The 20,305-nt window shown below is 37.1% G+C and overlaps 1 protein-coding gene and 1 long non-coding RNA gene across 4 annotated transcripts in view; one reads left to right on the top strand and one right to left on the bottom strand.

Annotated features, from left to right (window-relative positions):
* The window catches only part of LOC105475501 (uncharacterized), a 130,853-nt gene that overhangs the window by 38,388 nt on the left and 72,160 nt on the right, over positions 1–20,305 (bottom strand). The gene's annotated exons all lie outside the window — the stretch shown is intronic.
* On the top strand, positions 1,510–20,158 carry LOC105475506 (sterile alpha motif domain containing 9). 3 transcript variants are annotated; one of them, XM_011730827.3, is made up of 3 exons: positions 1,510–1,638; positions 12,658–12,817; positions 13,469–20,005. In XM_011730827.3, exon 3 carries the CDS (start codon positions 13,477–13,479, stop codon positions 18,241–18,243), a length of 4,767 nt encoding a protein of 1,588 aa, XP_011729129.2. In that variant the 5' UTR covers positions 1,510–1,638; positions 12,658–12,817; positions 13,469–13,476; the 3' UTR covers positions 18,244–20,005. The 3 variants fall into 3 exon arrangements, with proteins under 3 accessions (XP_011729129.2, XP_011729128.2, XP_024646590.2); XM_024790822.2 differs by lacking the exon at positions 1,510–1,638 and adding an exon at positions 4,364–4,735 and having other exon boundaries at positions 13,469–20,158; XM_011730826.2 differs by lacking the exon at positions 12,658–12,817 and having other exon boundaries at positions 13,469–20,065.

Raw genomic sequence — 20,305 nt, 5'->3', positions numbered from 1 at the left:
CAACCCACAGTTCTAAAGGCCAGTCTCACTACCACTGTGCCCCTACCAACAACACCAAGTCTATTTCCAGGCAGCCGGTGACCAGGGCTGAGAACTTGCCCCTGACTATCAGCCTCCCCACTGAGAAAGCAAGCAGACTTATGGCTTTTTTTTTTTTTTTCTTCTTTGCATCTCAGGGAATCCGCGGTGGTGATACAATTTCTTCAAAGGGTCTGTGGATTCTCTTGGCTTTCCTGGTATATTGCTGCAGTAATTCTTGAAGCAAAAGCTCACAATGTGAGTCTCCACATACTGTCCTGTCTGTCCCAGTGGGAGCTGCAAGCTAGTCCTGCCTCCTCATCCTCACAGAAACATGAGAATAATGTTTGACCAAATATCTAGGCACTCTGTGGCCCAGTCAAGTTGACACATTAAATTAACCATCACACTGGTCCCCATGCAAAGTGGAACCCAGGTTTCAGAGCTCAGGCCCAGGGTCCCCTTACGAGGAGGGCTCCTGAGGGTTATGAGTGTAATGATTATATCTAGGCTGTCCTTCACAGCCACTTTCTTTCTTCCTAAACCTCAGGATTTAAGCACACTTGCCTGAAACCTGGGTTCAAATCTCTGCCATGTATTAGTTGTGCAAACTTTAGATATTATTTAGATATTATTTAATATCTCTATGCCTCAGTTTATTCACCTTTAAAATTGAGATAAAAATAATCTCTACCTCAGAAGATTGTTGTGAAGAGTAATTAAGTTAATATGAAACACTTAGAACAATGCCTGGTACATGGTAAGTGCCCAATAAATATTTTAAAATAAAAGTTTTTAAATGTTTTCATCTAAAACCAGTATGGATCAATTATGGGATGTGGAAACCAAAAGCTAATTGAGAACACACAATGAATATTGGTACTTCCTGTTAGTTTTTAAAATATCAGCTATTTTTGTTGCTCTCACCCAGGCAGTTTTCTACCTGGCCCTGACACTGACCTTAGAAAAGATAAATCTCTACAATGTGACCATCAGGTCTGCTGCAGCCCTGGTCTGCTCTGCAGAACTAAGCCAGAGGCATTTAGCATTTATTGGGGTGCTCAAAGAAGTCCCATCCCTGAAAGACATTCTTTATACTTTAGGAAAGCAGAAATGGACAGTAACTCCACCCTTAAAGGCCAGTGAAATACTCACCTAGAGTATCTCCAACCCGGCACTCCACAAGGCTGGGACTGCAATGTAAACTCATATTCCCAAGGGATCAATTAAGCCAGAATATCCCACAGTTTGTGGGATATTCCTTCAGATTTTAACCAAGCAGACCAGAAGGTGGTATAGAGCCATAGCTTATAAAAAAGCATTTCAGATAGAAAAGGCCATGTTATAATTTCAGATCTGAGAAATGAAACTGAAACAAAACCTACGTTCTTCCTTCCCCCAACTTCCCAATTGTTAAGCATGCCCTGTTGTTTCTGAGCCAATTAGAGCTTGCTATGAGATAGAAGCAGGTAACACATAGACTTCCGTTAAAACCAGAATGAGGAAAATACTTTTCTCTAGCATCGCAGGAGGAAGAAAACAAACACATCAGATATTTTCAGCACCAAAAGAGATGGTTTTCCCCACATACATGTAAAAGAAATTTGCAAGACTATCTGGGTAAGTACAATATCTATTATTAATATTGTTCTTACTATCAATAGCAGCATTTTATTGAATAGAAAGAAATATACTTTTTAATTAGAAGATTCAAATATACCTCAAAACAAAAAATAGTATTCTAAGCCTAGAAATTCGAGACTATTTGTTGCTCTGACAGGAGCCTGCTTTGTATTAGTTGAAAAATTAGTCATACGTTTCATTAAAGATGCAGTTGAAAACTACAGACACTTTTATTGATGAAATCTCCCAAGGCATAACAGCATCTTCAGAAAGAACAAACAGGCCAGGTGTGGTAGCCTGTAATTTGAGCACTTTGGAAGGCAAGGACATTAGAATTGTTTGAGGCCAGGAATTCAAAATTAGCTTGGGCAACATAGCAAGACCCTACCTAGCAAGATTCCTACCAAAAAAAAAATAGCTGGATGTGGTGGCACGCATCTGTAGTCCTAGCTGCTTTGGAGGCTGAGGCAGAAGGATTGCTTGAGCCCGAGAATTTAAGGTTACAGTGAGCTATAATTGCACCACTGCACTCCAGCATAGGCAACAGAATGAGACCGTGTCTCAAAGAAAAAAAAAAGAAAAAGAAAAAGAAAAAGGAAAAATAGGTAAAGAACAGGTAATGAAAACTTAAAAGTACTTTACTTTAATCAAATATACCTTCCACCATCTACTCTAAGAAATAAGTAGCTTCCAGAAAACAAAGCTCTCTGAGAGTTTCTCAAATGCTGTTGTTGGATGACATGTATAGGAAGACAGACAGACAGATAGACTACTATGGGAAGTCTTTGGAATTATGGCAGCTTTATGTGCCTGGCAAAAATACTAGGCTTATGTCTAATTTCTCCCCGAAGGAAACACTAAGATAATGCAAGAGGGTTGGGGGATCACATTTCTGAATGAAGGCCTGACCTTCAGCTCCCTTTAGAAAAGTTAAAAAACCCTACAGTTTAACACCACCTAGATTTTTAAAAAAATGTATGTGGGTTCAATCGGTAACAAATAGTGTTTCCTGCTAAGATTCTCAGAACCAAATTTTCAGGTCAGTTTTTAAAGTATACAGTATCAAAACCAGTAATTTTAGGCACTAATTTTACTCCATGATTTCACCTTTTTCCCCCTACCATTATTTAGCCTTCCCCATGATTTCTTTACCTAACAGTTTTAATATATGTGTGATCCTGGATTACTTTCTAAATATTTCACCTAAAAAACATTTTGGAACAAGAGAGGATATAAAGAAATCATAAATATGTAAAATATCTATGAACAGTGGCATAAATACCTATGAATGGTGGCATATTATTTTCTCCAAGAGTGACATCATCAACAATTTTTGAAAAATAATTTATTGAAAGGTACAGCTATCAATAATCTGACAAAAGCTTTAGGGGAAGAAGCGTGAAAGTGTAACCTGTTCAATGACATTTGAAATATTCATAATCTCTCTAGTAGAGAAAACAGTCAAAGGTCACTTCTTTATTATTTGCTTACTTTCCCAACCAAATGTTCAGGCCCAGTTCTCCATCTCCCACATTCTTATATGAGAACCTGACTTTATGTTTTTACATATAATGGTATGCAGTTCTTGCATAAATCAAATAATCCATCTAATTCACCACTCGTTCTCATCATCTAGTTTATGACATATCACCCAGAGAGTAAGGACTGTGACTGTGTCTGTAAAACTGTGAAAGGTTCAAGTTGATGAAGGAAGTCAGGGAGACCCCAGGAAAAGGGTACTGGTGGGATGGGGCGAGATGGGGGATGAGAGTCATGGGTATGAGGCCTCAGGAGCCAGGGCACACTAGCAGCAGAATAATCAGGGACCCCTGCTTTATGTTAAATAGTGTGGGTGTAACAAAAGGGAGCATACTTTCATAGGGTGGAGTAGATGTGACTCAGCAAATGGATACAAGAAAGTGACTTAGATTAGAACGGTCACTAGACGAGGGTGTAGCCAGCTTTTAGATAACTCTAAAACCAGTATGAATCAACACTGAGTCGGATGCAGAAGTCAAAAGTTCATAATCTGAGGCTGCAATAATAAACACCTAGCAAAACTTTAGGACCTCACATACCATTGAATTCACAATTATCCTTGGTTCATAACACACCATCATCTTTTTTATGCAAATGTCTCTTTTATTTTATTCATCCATTTATTTATTTTCTAATGTATTTTGGAGGCATTATTGACTTTTTAAATACGGCATAACTTATATACAATGAACAAACTTAAGGGTAAGCCTCTATGACATTTTTATATGTACTTACCTGTGCAACCACTACCCATATCAAGATATAAAATATTTCCATCACCCCAGAAGTTTTCCTTGTGTTCCTTCCCAGAAAATATCTACCCCCAACATCATTCTGACTTCTATGACAGATTACTTTTGCCTATTCTTAAACTATATAAGTAGAATTCTACAATATGTTTTCTGTTGTAACTGGCTTATTTCACACAGTATGATGTGAGATTCTTTCATGTTGTTGCCTATATCAGTACTTTAATCATTTTCATGAGAATTGCAGATCCAAAGGGTAGGTATATATTTAACTTCACAAAAACTGATAGCTTCTTAAAGTGGCTGAAACAATGTACATTCCAACAGGCAATGTATGAGAGCTCCATTGACTCCACATCTTCACCAACATTTGGCGTTACCAGTCTTTCATTTTAGCCATTCTGGTAGGCATGTAATATTATCTTGTTGTAATTTTACTTTGCATATCCATTATAGTAAAGATTTTGGAACACTTCTAATTGCACTTCATTACACCCGCCGCTGTGACTACCAAAATCCCCGCTGGTTTCTCCTCCTCCCAGTAGGCCAAGTCTAATCCTTAAACCCAACCCCAAATCAACAAATGCCCCCAAAGCTTACCTAGACAGGAATCTTTCCTCTCTGGAATTTTAGTTCATCCTGTCCTTGTCATCTGGTCTATTGATGACTTTGTGATTACTTAAAAATATGAGTTTTGCAGTTTTTCGGATTTTGTTCTCATTGTTGCAGTGGGTGAGTAGGTGGCCTTTTGTGATCTCCTACATCCTGAAACTGAGACTCCTTCAGTTTCTTCTAGAGTCAGTTTGGTAAGCTATATTTTTTAAGAATTTGCTAATTAATCTTAGTTTTCAATTTATTCAGTTAAAGTTGGTTGGAATAACATCCAAACCCTTTCATTTTTAAAGTATCTAATATTGTTTACTTGTATCTAATATTGCTTATTTTATTAATTGAATAATTATTTGAATTATTAATTGAACTAATTGATTAAATTGTTAATTTAATTAATTAATATTGCTTATTTTTTGGTTAATCATTCCATGGATGTGTCAATTTTATTACTTTTTATCTCTTGGACTTCATTGGGTCTCTCTTGTCATTTTGTTTTCCATTTTATAAATTTCTACTTTTATCTTTATTTTTTTCTTTCTTCTTATTTCAGGTTTATTCTGTTGTTCTTCTTTGAATTTATTAAATTGGCATTTAGTTCATACTTTTCAGTCATTCTTCCTTTTTTTAAATTATACTTTAAGTTCTAGGGTACATATGCACAACATGCATGTTTGTTACATATGTACACATGTGCCATGTTGGTGTGCTGCACCCATTAACTCATCATTTACATCAGGTATATCTCCTAATGCTATCCCTCCCCCCTCCCCCCACCCCACAACAGGCCCAGTGTGGGATGTTCATCACCCTGTGTCCTACTATTCTCATTGTTAACTTCCCACCTGTGAGTGTGAACACATGGTGTTTGGTTTTCTGTCTTTGCGATAGTTTGCTCAGAATGATAGTTTCCAGCTTCATCCATGTCCCTACAAAGGACATGAACTCATCCTTTTTTATGGCTGCATAGTAGTCCATGGTGTATATGTGCCACATTTACTTAATCCAGTCTATCATTGATGGACATTTGGGTTGGTTCCAAGTCTTTGCTATTGTGAATACTGCCACAATAAACATACGTGTGCATTTGTCTTTATAGCAACATGATTTATAATCCTTTGGATATATACCCAGTAAATGGTATATGACTGAGACAAATGGTATTTTTAGGTCTAGATCTTTGAGGAATCGCCACACTGTCTTCCATAATGGTTGAACTAGTTTACAGTCCCACCAATAGTGTAAAAGTGTTCCTATTTCTCCACATCCTCTCCAGCATCTGTTGTTTCCTGACTTTTTAATGATCGCCGTTCTAACTGGTGTGAGATAGTATCTCATTGTGGTTTAGATTTGCATTTCTCTGATGGCCAGTGATGATGAGCATTTTTTCATGTGTCTGTTGGCTGCATAAATGTCTTCTTTTGAAAAGTGTCTGTTCTTGTCCTTTGCCCACTTTTTGATGGGGTTGTTTGATATTTTCTTGTAAATTTGTTTAAGTTCTTTGTAGATTCCACATATTAGCCCTTTGTGAGATTAGTAGATTGTAAAAATTTTCTCCCATTCTGTAAGTTGCCTGTTCACTCTGATGGTAGTTTCTTTTGCTGTGCAGAAGCTCTTTAGTTTGTCAGTTTTGGCTTTTGTTGACATTGCTTTTGGTGTTTTAGTCATGAAGTCCTTGCCCATGCCTATGTCCTGAATGGTATTGCCTAGGTTTTCTTCTAGGTTTTTTATGGTTTTAGGCCTAACATTTAAGTCTTTAATCCATCTTGAATTAATTTTTGTATAAGGTGTAAGGAAGGGATCCAGTTTTAAGTTTCTACATATGGCTAGCCAGTTTTCCCAGCACCATTTATTAAATAGGGAATCCTTTCCCCATTTCTTGTTTTTGTCAGGTTTGTCAAATATCAGATGGCTGTAGATATGTGGTATTATTTCTGAGGGCTCTGTTCTGTTCCATTGGTGTATATCTCTGTTTTGGTACCAGTACCATGCTGTTTTGGTTACTGTAGCCTTGTAGTATAGTTTGAAGTCAGGTAGTGTTATGCCTCCAGGTTTGTTCTTTTGGCTTAGGATTGTCTTGGCATTGTGGGCTCTTATTTTTGGTTCCATATGAACTTTAAAGTAGTTTTTTCCAATTCTGTGAGGAAAGTCATTGGTAGCTTAATGGGGATGTCATTGAATCTATAAATTACCTTGGGCTGTATGGCCATTTTCATGATATTGATTCTTCCTATCCACGAGCATGGAATGTTCTTTTGTTTGTTTGTGTCCTCTTTTATTTCATTTATTTTATTTTATTTTTTCTTACATTTTATTTTATTTTATTCTTTTTTAAATTCTTATTTTATTTTATTCTTTTATTTTATTTTTATTTCATTGAGCAGTGGTTTGTAGTTCTCCTTGAAGAGGTCTTTCACATCCCTTGTAAGTTGGATTCTAGGTATTTTATTCTCTTTAAAGCAATTGTGAATGAGAGTTCACTCATGATTTGGCTCTCTGTCTGTTTTTGGTGTATAGGAATGCTTTTGATTTTTGCACATTGATTTTGTATCCTGAGACTTGACTGAAGATGCTTATCAGTTTAAGGACATTTTGGTCTGAGATGATGGGGTTTTCTAAACATACAATCATGTCATCTGCAAACAGGGACAATTTGACTTCCTTCTTTCCTAACTAATTACCCTTTATTTCTTTCTCCTGCCTGATTGCCCTAGTCAGGACTTCCAACACTATGTTGAATAGGAGTGGTGAGAGAGGACACCCCTGTCTTGTGCCAGTTTTCAAAGGGAATGCTTCCAGTTTTTGCCATTATCATATTGGCTGTGGGTTTGTCATAAATAGCTCTTATTATTTTGAGATATGTCCCATCAATACCTAGTTTATTGAGAGTTTTTAGCATGAAGTGCTGTTGAATATTGTCAAAGGCATTTTCTGCATCTATTGAGAGAATCATGTGGTTTTTATCTTTGGTTCTGTTTATATGATGTATTACATTTATTGATTTGCATATGTTGAACCAGCCTTGCATCCCAGGGATGAAGCCAATTTGATCTTGGTGGATAAGCTTTTTGATGTGCTGCTGGATTCGGTTTGCCAGTATTTTATTGAGGATTTTTGCATCGATGTTCATCAGGGATATTAGTCTAATTCTTTCTTTTTTGTTGTATCCCTGCCAGGCTTTGGTATCAGGATGATGCTGGCCTCATAAAATGCATTAGGGAGGACTCCCTCTTTTTCTATTGATTGGAATAGTTTCAGAAGGAATGGTACCAGCTCCTCTTTGTGCCTCTGGTAGAATTTGACTATGAATCCGTCTGGTCCTAGACTTTTTTTGGTTGGTAGACTATTAATTGTTGCTTCAATTTCAGAACCTGTTATTGGTCTATTCAGTGATTCAACTTCTTCCTGGCTTAGTCTTGGGAGGGTATATGTGTTCAGGAATTTATCCATTTCTTCTAGATTTTCTAGTTTATATGCATAGAGGTTTTTACAGTATTCTCTGATGGTAGTTTGGATTTCTGTGGATCGGTAGTAATATCTCCTTTATCATTTGTTATTGCATCTATTTGATTCTTCTCTCTTTTCTTCTTTGTTAATCTTGCTAACGGTCTATCAATTTTGTTGATCTTTTCAAAAAACCAACTCCTGGATTCATTGATTTTTTTGGAGTGTTTTTTTGTGTCTCTACCTCCTTCAATTCTGCTCTGATCTTAGTAATTTCTTGCCTTCTGCTAGATTTTGAATGTGTTTGCTCTTGCTTCTGTAGTTGTTTTAATTGTGATGTTAGGGTGTCAATTTTAGATCTTTCCTGCTTTCTCTTGCGGGCATTTAGTGCTATAAATTTCCCTCTACACACTGCTTTAAATGTGTCCCAGAGATTCTGGTATGTTGTGTCTTTGTTCTCACTGTTTTCAAAGAACATCTTTATTTCTGCTTTCATTTCGTTAGGTACACAGTAGTCGTTCAGGAGCAGGTTGTTCAGTTTCCATGAAGTTGAGCAGTTTTGAGTGAGTTTCTTAATCCTGAGTTCTAATTTGATTGCACTGTGGTCTGAGAGACAGTTTGTTATAATTTCTATTCTTTTACATTTGTTAAGGAGTACTTTACTTCCAACTATGTGGTCAATTTTGGAATAAGTGTGATGTGGTGCTGAGAAGAATATATATTCTGTTGATTTGGGTGGAGAGTTCTGTAGATGGCTATTAGGTCCACTTGGTGCAGAGCTGAGTTCAAGTCCTGGATATCCTTGTTAACTTTCTGTCTCATTGATCTGTCTAATGTTGACAGTGGGGTGTTAAAGTCTCCCATTATTATTGTATGGGAGTCTAAGTCTCTTTGTAGGTCTCTAAGGACTTGCTTTATGAATTTGTGTGCTCCTGTATTGGGTGCATATATATTTGGGATAGTTAGCTCTTCTTCTTGAATTGATCCCTTTACAGTTATGTAATGGCCTTGTCTCTTTTGATCTTTGCTGGTTTAAAGTCTGTTTTATCAGAGACTAGGATTGCAACCCCTGCTTTTTGTTTTGTTTTGTTGTGTTTTCCATTTCCTTGGTAGATCTTCCTCCATCCCTTCATTTTGAGCCTATGTGTATCTCTATGCATGAGATGGGTCTCCTGAATACAGCACACTGATGGGTCTTGACTCTTTATCCAATTTGCCAGTCTGTGTCTTTTAACTGGACGATTTAGCCCATTTACACTTTAGGTTAATATTGTTATGTGTGAATTTCATCCTGTCATTATGAGGTTAGCTGGTTATTTTGCTCATTAGTTGATGCAGTTTCTTCCTAGCATTGATGGTCTTTACAATTTGACATGTTTTTGCAGTGGCTGGTACCAGTTGTTCCTTTCCATGTTTACTGCTTCCTTCAGGAGCTCTTGTATAGCAGGACTGGTGGTGACAAAATCTCTCAGCATTTGCTTGTCTGTAAAGGATTTTATTTCTCCTTCACTTATGAAACTTAGTTTGGCTGGATATGAAATTCTGGGTTGAAAATTCTTTTCTTTAAGAATGTTGAATATTGGCCCCCACTCTCTTCTGGCTTGTAGATTTTCTGCCAAGAGATCCACTGTTAATCTGATGGGCTTCCCTTTGTGGGTAACCCGACCTTTCTCTCTGGCTGCCCTTAACATTTTTTCCTTCATTTCAACTTTGGTGAATCTGACAATTATGTGTCTTGGAGTTGCTCTTCTCAATGAGTATCTTTGTGGCATTCTCTGTATTTCCTGAATTTTAATGTCTGCCTGCCTTGCTAGGTTGGGGAAGTTCTACTGGATAATATCCTGAAGAGTGTTTTCCAACTTGGTTCTATTCTCCCCGTCACGTTCAGGTACACCAATCAGATGTAGATTTGGTCTTTTCACATAATCCCATATTTCTTGGAGGCTTTGTTTGTTTCTGTTTACTCTTTTTTCTCTAAACTTCTCTTCTCACTTAATTTCATTCATTTGATCTTCAATCACTGATACCCTTTCTTCCACTTGATCAAATTGGCTACTGAAGCTTGTATATGTGACATGTAGTTCTTGTGCCATGGTTTTCAGCTCCATCAGGTCATTTAAGGTCTTCTCTATGCTGTTTATTCTAGTTAGCCATTCATCTAATCTTTCTTCAATGTTTTTAACTTCTTTGTGATGGGTTTGAACATCCTCCTTTAGCTCAGAGAAGTTTGTTATTACCGATCATCTGAAGCCTGCTTCTCTCAACTCGTCAAAGTCATTCTCTGTCCAGTTTTGCTCCATTGCTGGTGAGGAGCTGCATTCCTTTGGAGGAGAAGAGGCACTCTGATGTCTAGAATTTTCAGCTTTTCTGCTCTGGTTTCTCCCCATCTTTGTGGTTTTATCTACCTTTGGTCTTTGATGATAGTGACATACAGATGGGGTTTTGGTGTGGATGTCCTTTCTGTTTGTTAGTTTTCCTTCTAACAGTCAGGACCCTCAGCTGCAGGTCTGTTGGAGTTTGCTGGAGGTTCACTCCAGACCTTGTTTGCCTGGGTATCACCAGCAGAGGCTGCAGAACAGCAAATATTGCAGAATAGTAAATGTTGTTGCCTGATCCTTCCTCTGGAAGCTTCGTCTCAGAGGGGCAACCGGCTGTATGAGGTGTCAGTAGGCCCCTAATGGGAGGTGTCTCCCAGTCTGCAGGAGTTTCTGCTGCCTTTTGTTCAGCTATGCCCTGCCCACAGAGGTGGAGTCTACAGAGGCAGGCAGGCCTCCTTGAGCTGCAGTGGGTTCTACCCAGTTCAAGGTTCCTGGCCACTTTGTTTACCTACTCAATCCTCAGCAATGGCAGACGCCCCTCCCCTAGCCTTGCTGCTGCCTTGCAGTTCGATCTGAGACTGCTGTGCTAGCAGTGAGTGAGGCTCCATGGGTGTGGGACCCTCTGAGCCAGGTGCGGGATATAATCTTCTGGTGTGCCATTTGCTAAGACCATTGGAAAAGTGCAGTATTAGGATGGGAGTGTCCAAATTTTCCAAGTACTATCTGTCATGGCTTCCCTTGGCTAGGAAAGGGAATTTCCTAGCCCTTTCCTAGGTGATATGATGCCCTCCCCTGCTTCAGCTCACACTCCATGGACTACACCCACTGTCCGACAAGCCCCAGTGAGATGAACCTGGTACCTCAGTTGAAAATGCAGAAATCACCCATCTTCTTCATTGCTCACACTGGAAGCTATAGACTGGAGCTGTTCCTATTTGGCCATCTTGAAACCTGGCCCTGTGCTTTAGACTTGGCACCCTATGGCTTGAGGAGGTGACACTGTGTCCATGTGTGTGTGAAGGGAGAATGGCTGAAGGTACTTGCAGTCCCCCAGACAAAATCCGCGGGCATGGGTCACACCCATGCACACATGCAGCAGGGGTCTTAGCCATACAGGTTCACGGCAGGGCACACCCATTCTTCCATTTTTATAAATACATACAAGGCTATACATATTTCTCCAAGTATTGTAGACATTGTTCCTTACAACTTTTTATATGCAGCATTTTTATTACTGCTCGGTTCTAAATATTTTTCTCTTTAATGGATACCATAGCAGTTTTTTATTTTTTGAGTAACATTTTATTTGAGATTATTGTAGATTCATATGTAGTTGCAAGAAATAATTTGATATTCTGTGTACTCTTTACCTAACTTCCCCAATTGTAAAATCTTATAAAATTATAGTACAAAATCGCAACCAAGATATTGCCTATCTTTGCCTATTTTGTATTGATATAGCTGTAAGGTTATGTTGCTTATTCACTTTCTGTGCATACCGCAGTTACATAATGAAAAAAATAATAGCTTAAACCTTGGACCATGGCTCTGGCATATTCACTTGAAAGGAACGTAAATCCTAATCCTGAGTTTGTCTCTGCCACTAGAAAGCAATATTTCTGTGTGTTATTTCATGAACATGGGCCTATATAATAATTTATCTGCCATCATTCCCCAGGCTGCCTCCATTATTTAATTTGATGCCTCCCATGACAAATGAAAGTTTAGTTCATTAAAATGACTCACAGTTTTGGATCATACTTAAAGCTGACTATTATTATTTGCATTTCATTTTTTCTAACCATTGCTATACTTGTGTAGCCTAGATTGACATTAATTTTTTGGATAGTAGTCTGCAAATTTGCAAACTAAATAATTATGCCATGAGTTATTGCTCAGGAATCAGCTCTTATCAATTATCATGTGAAAAATTACTTTAATGCAACAGTACCCAACAAGTTCACTACTCAGCAAGCTATTCCAGATGACACGGAACAGAACGGCTCACAGACAAAATTAAGATGCTTGAAGGACATATTTTTTAAAATCAATTAAAATACACAACAAGGCCAGGCGCAGTGGCTCACGCCTGTAATCCCAGCACTTTGGGAGGCTGAGGCAGGAGGATCACTTGAACCCAGGAGGCAGAGGTTGCAATGAGCCAAGATGGCACCATTGCACTCCACCTGGGCAACAAGAGCAAAACTTCACCTCAAAAAAAAAAATTTTAAATACCCAACAACAACAACAAAGAGTTGGGCAACACATCTTGGATAAAGAACAAGAAGAGTAGAAGGATCTCATTATCTCAGTTGTGCTAGTTAATATATCTTCTCTCTTCCTCTCTGATGTTTCAGCATTCTCCACTGACTGTTCAATTTTGAGAACCAGAGTTGAGGTCTGTTTAAAGGGGCTCGGCAGATGGAAGAAGTCATGGGTCAATGACATACACTTGCTCTAATCAGAGAAATGCAGAGGGATTAGTATGCCTGGCCACAGATAAAGGTCATTAGCCTGGTAAGCTACTATGGATTTTACTGATATTTCTTCAATGGAGAACACAAATTATTAGAATGGGTGTCACCAAATAAGTAACCCAATTAAGACCTCAAAAACAGCAAGTGCTTCACGTGTGTCTCATGAATATTTACTATTTGGTTCTTACATCCCTTTCTAACTATGTTTAATACTCATATGCTCTATTTACCTTATCTATGTCTATCATGATGTATCTTACAAACTTGATTCTAACTCAGTTTCAAATATCCTTCTTTTTCCTCTTATTTTCTATATCAGAATTGAATGTTCTTAAATAATACAGCAAACACACATTATAGCAAACAATCATTAATAAGGATAAACTATCTCTATATATACTGACTGGAAGCATACCCAAAATTTACTGAGTGAATGAAGCCAGGGAATTATGTATAGTATGCCACAATTTATGTGGGAAAAGGGTGATCATGTGGTTGTATTTGGTATTCTTTCTCTGGAGGGATGCAGAGGAAACTGGTAACAGTCATGTTCTCTCAAGAGATAATTCATTGGCATATCCTATTTAACTTCCTAAATTTTGAAAATTATGTATATATTATCTACTAAAATTGATTGTGTCAAAATTTTACTTTTAATAATACTAAATAATTTTTCTTTTTCTACATGTAGGTATCAGAATGGCAAAGCAACTGAACCTTCCACAAAATACAGATGATTGGACCAAAGAGGATGTAAATCGGTGGTTAGAAAGTCACAAGATTGACCAAAAACACAGGGAAATTTTGACTGGACAAGATGTGAATGGAGCAGTCTTGAAGTGGTTAAAAAAAGAACATCTTGTTGATATGGGCATCACACATGGACCAGCTATTCAAATAGAAGAACTATTCAAAGAATTGCAGAAAACAGCCATTGAAGATTCAATTCAGACATCTAAGATGAGAAAGCCCAGTAAAAATGCTCCTAAAGACCAAACCGTGTCTCAAAAGGAAAGTAGAGAAACTTCAAAGCAAAAACAAAAGGATAAAGAGAACCCAGATATGGCTAATCCATCTACAATGAGTACAATTGCTAAAGTTTCTGAGTCACTAAAAGTTGAGCTCATAGAAGATAAAATAGATTATACAAAGGAAAGGCAACCATCCATAGACCTGACATGTGTATCATACCCATTTGATGAATTCAGTAATCCATATCGTTACAAGTTGGATTTTATTCTACAGCCTGAAACAGGACCAGGCAATCTCATTGATCCAATACATGAATTCAAAGCCTTCACAAATACAGAAACAGCCACAGAAGAGGATGTTAAGATGAAATTTAGCAATGAGGTTTTCCGATTTGCTTCAGCTTGTATGAATTCACGTACCAATGGCACTATTCATTTTGGAGTCAAAGACAAACCCCATGGGAAAATTGTTGGCGTCAAAGTCACCAGTGATACCAAGGAAGCCCTCATTAACCATTTCAATCTGATGATAAACAAGTATTTTGAAGACCATCAGGTCCAACAAGCAAAGAAGTGCATTCGAGAGCCAAGATTTGTGGAAGTTTTACTGCCAAATAGTACTTTATCTGATAGATTTGTTATTGAAGTGGACATTATTCCACAGTTCTCTGAATGCCAATATGATTATTTCCAGATTAAAATTCAAAATTACAACAACAAAACATGGGAACAAAGTAAAAAATTCTCAGTATTTGTGCGAGATGGGACCAGCTCTAAGGACATTATGAAAAATAAAGCTGATTTCAGAACATTTAAAGCAGATTTTAAAACACTGGCAGAGTCCAGAAAAGCAGCAGAAGAAAAATTCAGAGCAAAAACAAATAAAAAAGAAAGGGAGGGACCAAAATTGGTTAAATTATTGACAGGAAATCAAGATTTGTTAGATAATTCATACTATGAACAGTACATTCTTGTAACAAATAAATGTCACCCAGATCAAACAAAACACTTAGATTTCCTGAAGGAAATTAAATGGTTTGCTGTGTTGGAGTTCGATCCTGAGTCTAACATCAATGGAGTGGTCCAAGATTACAAAGCAAGCCGAGTAGCAAACCTTCACTTTCCAAGTATATATGTAGAAGGGAAAACCACACCAAATGAGAAGATTTCTACTCTGAATCTTTACCATCAACCAAGCTGGATTTTCTGCAATGGCAGGTCAGACCTTGACAGTGAAAAATATAAACCCTTTGATCCAAGTTCCTGGCAAAGAGAAAGAGCTTCTGATGTCAGGAAACTGATTTCCTTTCTTACACATGAAGACATAATGCCAAGAGGGAAGTTTTTGGTGGTATTTCTATTACTATCCTCTGTGGATGACCCAAGAGATCCCCTCATTGAGACTTTCTGTGCTTTCTACCAGGATCTCAAAGGAATAGAAAATATACTGTGTATTTGTGTACAACCACACATATTTCAGGGATGGAAAGATCTACTTGAAGCAAGATTAATAAAACACCAAGATGAAATTTCAAGCCAATGCATTTCTGCTTTAAGCCTTGAAGAGATCAATGGCACTATTCTTAAACTAAAATCTGTGACTCAATCTTCAAAAAGACTTTTACCATCTATTGGTTTATCGACTGTCCTTCTGAAAAAAGAAGAAGATATCATGACTTCTCTGGAAATTATCTGTGAAAATGAATGTGAGGGTACACTGTTAGAGAAGGACAAAAATAAATTCCTTGAATTCAAGGCATCAAAAGAGGAAGACTTCTATCGAGGTGGCAAAGTGTCATGGTGGAACTTCTACTTCTCTTCTGAAAGTTATTCTTCACCTTTTGTCAAAAGGGATAAATATGAAAGACTTGAAGCAATGATTCAAAACTGCGCAGATTCTTCTAAACCAACATGTACCAAAATTATTCACCTGTATCATCATCCAGGCTGTGGGGGAACTACCTTGGCTATGCACATTCTCTGGGACCTAAGGAAAAAATTCAGATGTGCTGTGCTAAAAAACAAGACAGTGGATTTTTCTGAAATTGGAGAACAGGTAACCAATTTAATCACCTATGGGGCAATGAACCGACAGGACTATGTACCTGTACTGCTCCTTGTTGACGATTTTGAAGAACAAGATAATGTCTATCTTCTGCAGTACTCTATTCAAACAGCTATAGCTAAAAAGTACATTCGATATGAAAAACCTCTGGTGATTATCCTAAATTGTATGAGATCACAAAATCCTGAAAAAAGTGCAAGGATCCCAGACAGCATTGCCGTAATACAGCAACTCTCTCCCAAAGAACAGAGAGCTTTCGAGCTTAAATTGAAAGAAATCAAAGAACAGCATAAAAATTTTGAGGATTTTTATTCCTTTATGATCATGAAAACCAATTTTAATAAAGAATACATAGAAAATGTGGTCCGGAATATCCTGAAAGGGCAGAATATTTTTACCAAGGAAGCAAAGCTCTTTTCTTTTCTGGCTCTTCTTAATTCATATGTACCTGATACCACCATTTCACTATCACAGTGTGAAAGATTCTTAGGAATTGGAAACAAGAAGGCTTTCTGGGGCACAGAAAAATTTGAAGACAAGATGGGCACCTACTCTACAATTCTGATAAAAACAGAGGTCATCGAATGTGGGAACTACTGTGGAGTACGCATCATTCACTCTTTGATTGCAAAGTTCTCACTGGAAGAATTGAAGAAAAGCTATCACCTGAATAAAAGTCAAATTATGTTGGATATGCTAACTGAGAATTTGTTCTTCGATACCGGTATGGGAAAAAGCAAATTTTTGCAAGATATGCACACACTCCTACTCACAAGACACCGCAATGAACATGAAGGTGAAACAGGAAATTGGTTTTCCCCATTTATTGAAGCATTACATAAAGATGAAGGAAATGAAGCAGTTGAAGCTGTATTGCTTGAAGGTATCCATCGATTCAACCCAAATGCATTCATTTGCCAAGCGTTGGCAAGACATTTCTACATTAAAAAGAAGGACTTTGGCAATGCTCTAAACTGGGCAAAACAAGCAAAAATCATAGAACCTGACAATTCTTATATCTCAGATACACTGGGTCAAGTCTACAAAAGTAAAATAAGATGGTGGATAGAGGAAAATGGAAGAAATAGGAACATTTCAGTTAATGATCTAATTGCTCTTTTGAATTTAGCAGAACAGGCCTCAAGTGCATTCAAAGAATCTCAACAGCAAAGTGAATATAGAGAGTATGAAGTGAAGGAAAGGTTGTATCAGAAGTCAAAAAGGAGGTACGATACTTACAATATCGCTGGTTATCAAGGAGAGATAGAAGTTGGGCTTTACACAATCCAAATTCTCCAGCTCATTCCTTTTTTTGATAATAAAAATGAGCTATCTAAAAGAGATATGGTCAATTTTGTATCAGGAAGTGGTGATATTCCAGGGGATCAAAATGATGAATATCAATTAGCCCTCAAAAACTATATTCCTTATTTAACTAAATTGAAATTTTCTTTGAAAAAGTCCTTTGATTTTTTTGATGAATACTTTGTCCTGCTAAAACCCAGGAACAACATTAAGCAAAATGAAGAGGCCAAAACTCGGAGAAAGGTGGCCGTATATTTTAAGAAATATACAGATATATTTTGTCTCTTAGGAGAATCACAAGACATAGGTCTTGGATCAAAGTTCAGTGAGCCACTTCAAATAGAGAGATGCCGGAAAAGCCTAGTAGCTTTAAAAGCAGACAAGTTTTCTGGGCTCTTGGAATATCTTATCAAAAGTCAAGAGGATGCTATAAGCACTATGGAAGATATAGTGAACAAATATGCTTTTCTCTTAGAACAATGCACTGTCAAAATCGAGTCAAAAGAAAAGTTAAATTTCATCTTGGCCAACATTATTCTCTCCTGTATCAAACCTACCTCGACATTAGTAAAGCCAGTTGAAAAACTAAAAGATCAGCTTCGAGAAGTCTTGCAACCAATAGGACTGACTCATCGGTTTTCAGAACCTTATTTTCTAGCTTCCCTCTTATTCTGGCCAGAAAATCAACAACTAGATCAACATTCTCAACAAATGAAGGCGTATGCTCAAGCACTGGAAAATTCTTTCAAGGGGCAATATAAACATATGCATCGTACAAAGCAACCAATTGCGTATTTCTTTCTTGGAAAAGGTAAAAGACTGAAAAGACTTGTTCACAAAGGAAAAATTGATCAGTGCTTTGAAAAGACACCAGATATTAATTCCTTGTGGCAGAGTGGAGATGTGTGGAAGGAGGCAAAAGTCCAAGAACTTTTGCTTCGTTTACAAGGTCGAGCTGAAAATAATTGTTTATACATAGAGTATGGAATCAATGAAAAAATCACAATACCCATTACTCCCACTTTTTTAGGTCAACTTAGAAGCGGCAGAAGCATAGAAAAGGTGTCTTTTTACCTGGGATTTTCCATTGGAGGCCCACTTGCTTATGACATTGAAATTGTTTAAGGGTCTGATATTGTTCCTCCAAGAATTTGGTCTCAGTACCACCTAATTTTTTTAGACTCAAGATCGATACTTTAAACTGGCAAGGTTATAGATACAGCCCCTAGCTCTTCAGACCTGTACATGCAGTATTTAACTTCCTCTTAAACATGTTATGAGTCCTACAAAGACAATAGTGAAAATGGAAGGAGTGAACTATATGAAAAGCAGCAAATATGTTCCTTGGTTTGGTTAACACCATTGATGACAAAATAATAAGGAGCTATGACTGGAGTCAGAAGAAGTTAGTGTAATAAGCTGGCTACACAGAACCCCACTACTTACCAGGCATGGATTGAAGAAGATTGTCTACTCAAATGGCATTTAGACATTAGAATGTCTGGGAAAGTATTTCTCAAAGAGAGCAAAAACCTCTCAAACTGAGTAGCAACATTTATTCTTACTAAGCAGATCATCAATGTGTCATGTACTTGGCACTCAAGGATCTTCCAAAACAGAGGACCAACCAGTCTTCTGAAGGTCATGCTCATAGAAGTCATCAGACCTTACCAAAGTAGGCTGGAGAATTAGATTGCCTTTTCATGCAGTGAGAGTCAGTTAAGCAAAAATAAAATTTGTCTCTATAGCTAATTAGCTTATCAACTCCCCTCCAAACAAACAATTTAAAAAAAAACCTCACACTCAAATTCCACAAGATAATGAACAAAAGGGACTCTTGTGAGAAGACTAATGAGTCTCTCATCCAGAAGATGCCAATGTACTGGGAGATTAACATATAACCTATGTTTTGAACAAAAACAACCAGAGATATGTAATCAAAATGTAATTTTCCCCTAATAAAATTATGGGTATGGGCAGTAATCAACAGCTGCCAAAACCATTAAGTAGAAAGCTGATTTAAAAAAAAAAAAAAAAAAAAAAAAAACTTTCTAATGGATTTCTCAAACTGTCCCAAATCCTGATAAATATTAACATCACAGAGAAAGGCCACACATTATGGGTCTGTAAGTACTATAGGAGTGCACATATCACCCATGAGATGGTCTTGCCAAGTAGTTAAAGCTGAATTTGATCAGGTCTCTGGATCTTATTTTCAATTCAAAAGAAATTAAAAAAAAAAATCCTACTAACACCACAACAAATATGCAACCAGCAATATCCAGAAAGTAGAAATTCACAGGACAAAAACCTGGTTTATTCAATCAAAAAAGAAGGAAAGAAATTGCAAAGGACCAAAAAAAGGTTAGGGAATCTATACATTATAAGGGACTTAACGACTAAAGTGCAACACATAGACTTTAGATCCTAATTTGAGCAAAATCTAAAATCAATTGTTAGGCAATCAGAAAAATTTGAACACAGACTAGATATTTGAGAATATTAAGGTCCTCTATTATTGATTTGTTAGATGGTATAATGATTCCATGGTTATGTTTTTTAAAGAGTTCATGCCTTTCAGAGATACATACTACACTATTTGTAAATAAATAGTATGATCTGGAATTAGTAATTTTGTGTTTGGGGTGTAGGGGTGGTGAAAGGGAAGTAAACCAAAACAAGATTGGTCCTGAGTTAACAATGGCTGCATGCTGGATACATGTATACTTTTCTCTCTCTTACTGATTGTGCTTTTGAAATTTTCTCTTGTAGAACATTTAGAAAACAAAAACAAAAAAAATGTGATTTGTTTCTGTCTTCAAAATCTCATTAGAATTTTTTCACTGGAGGAAGTTTTTCCCTTTCTTCTGCATAAAATTTTAACTCCATAACTTATGAGCTCAATCTTTATTGTTACTTTTTAATTGACAAATAAAAATTGTATATATTTATGGTGTTCAGCCTGGGCGTTTTGTTTGGCGTATTTGTTTTGATATGGGCGTATACTGTGAAATGACTAAATGAAGGTAATTAATATCTCTATCACCTCTCAAGCCCACTTGTGTGTGTGATGAGAACATTTAAAATCAACTCTCTTAACAATTTTCAAATACACATTTTTATTAACTATAATCATCATGTTGTGCAATAGATTTCCAAAATGTATTCTTCCTAACTAAAACTTTGT

Source organism: Macaca nemestrina, chromosome 4 (assembly GCF_043159975.1).
Source record: "Macaca nemestrina isolate mMacNem1 chromosome 4, mMacNem.hap1, whole genome shotgun sequence".
Classification (NCBI taxonomy): Eukaryota; Metazoa; Chordata; class Mammalia; order Primates; family Cercopithecidae; genus Macaca; species Macaca nemestrina.
The sequence above is the reverse complement of the archived record's forward strand: the minus strand, read 5'-3'. Positions and strand labels throughout refer to the sequence as shown.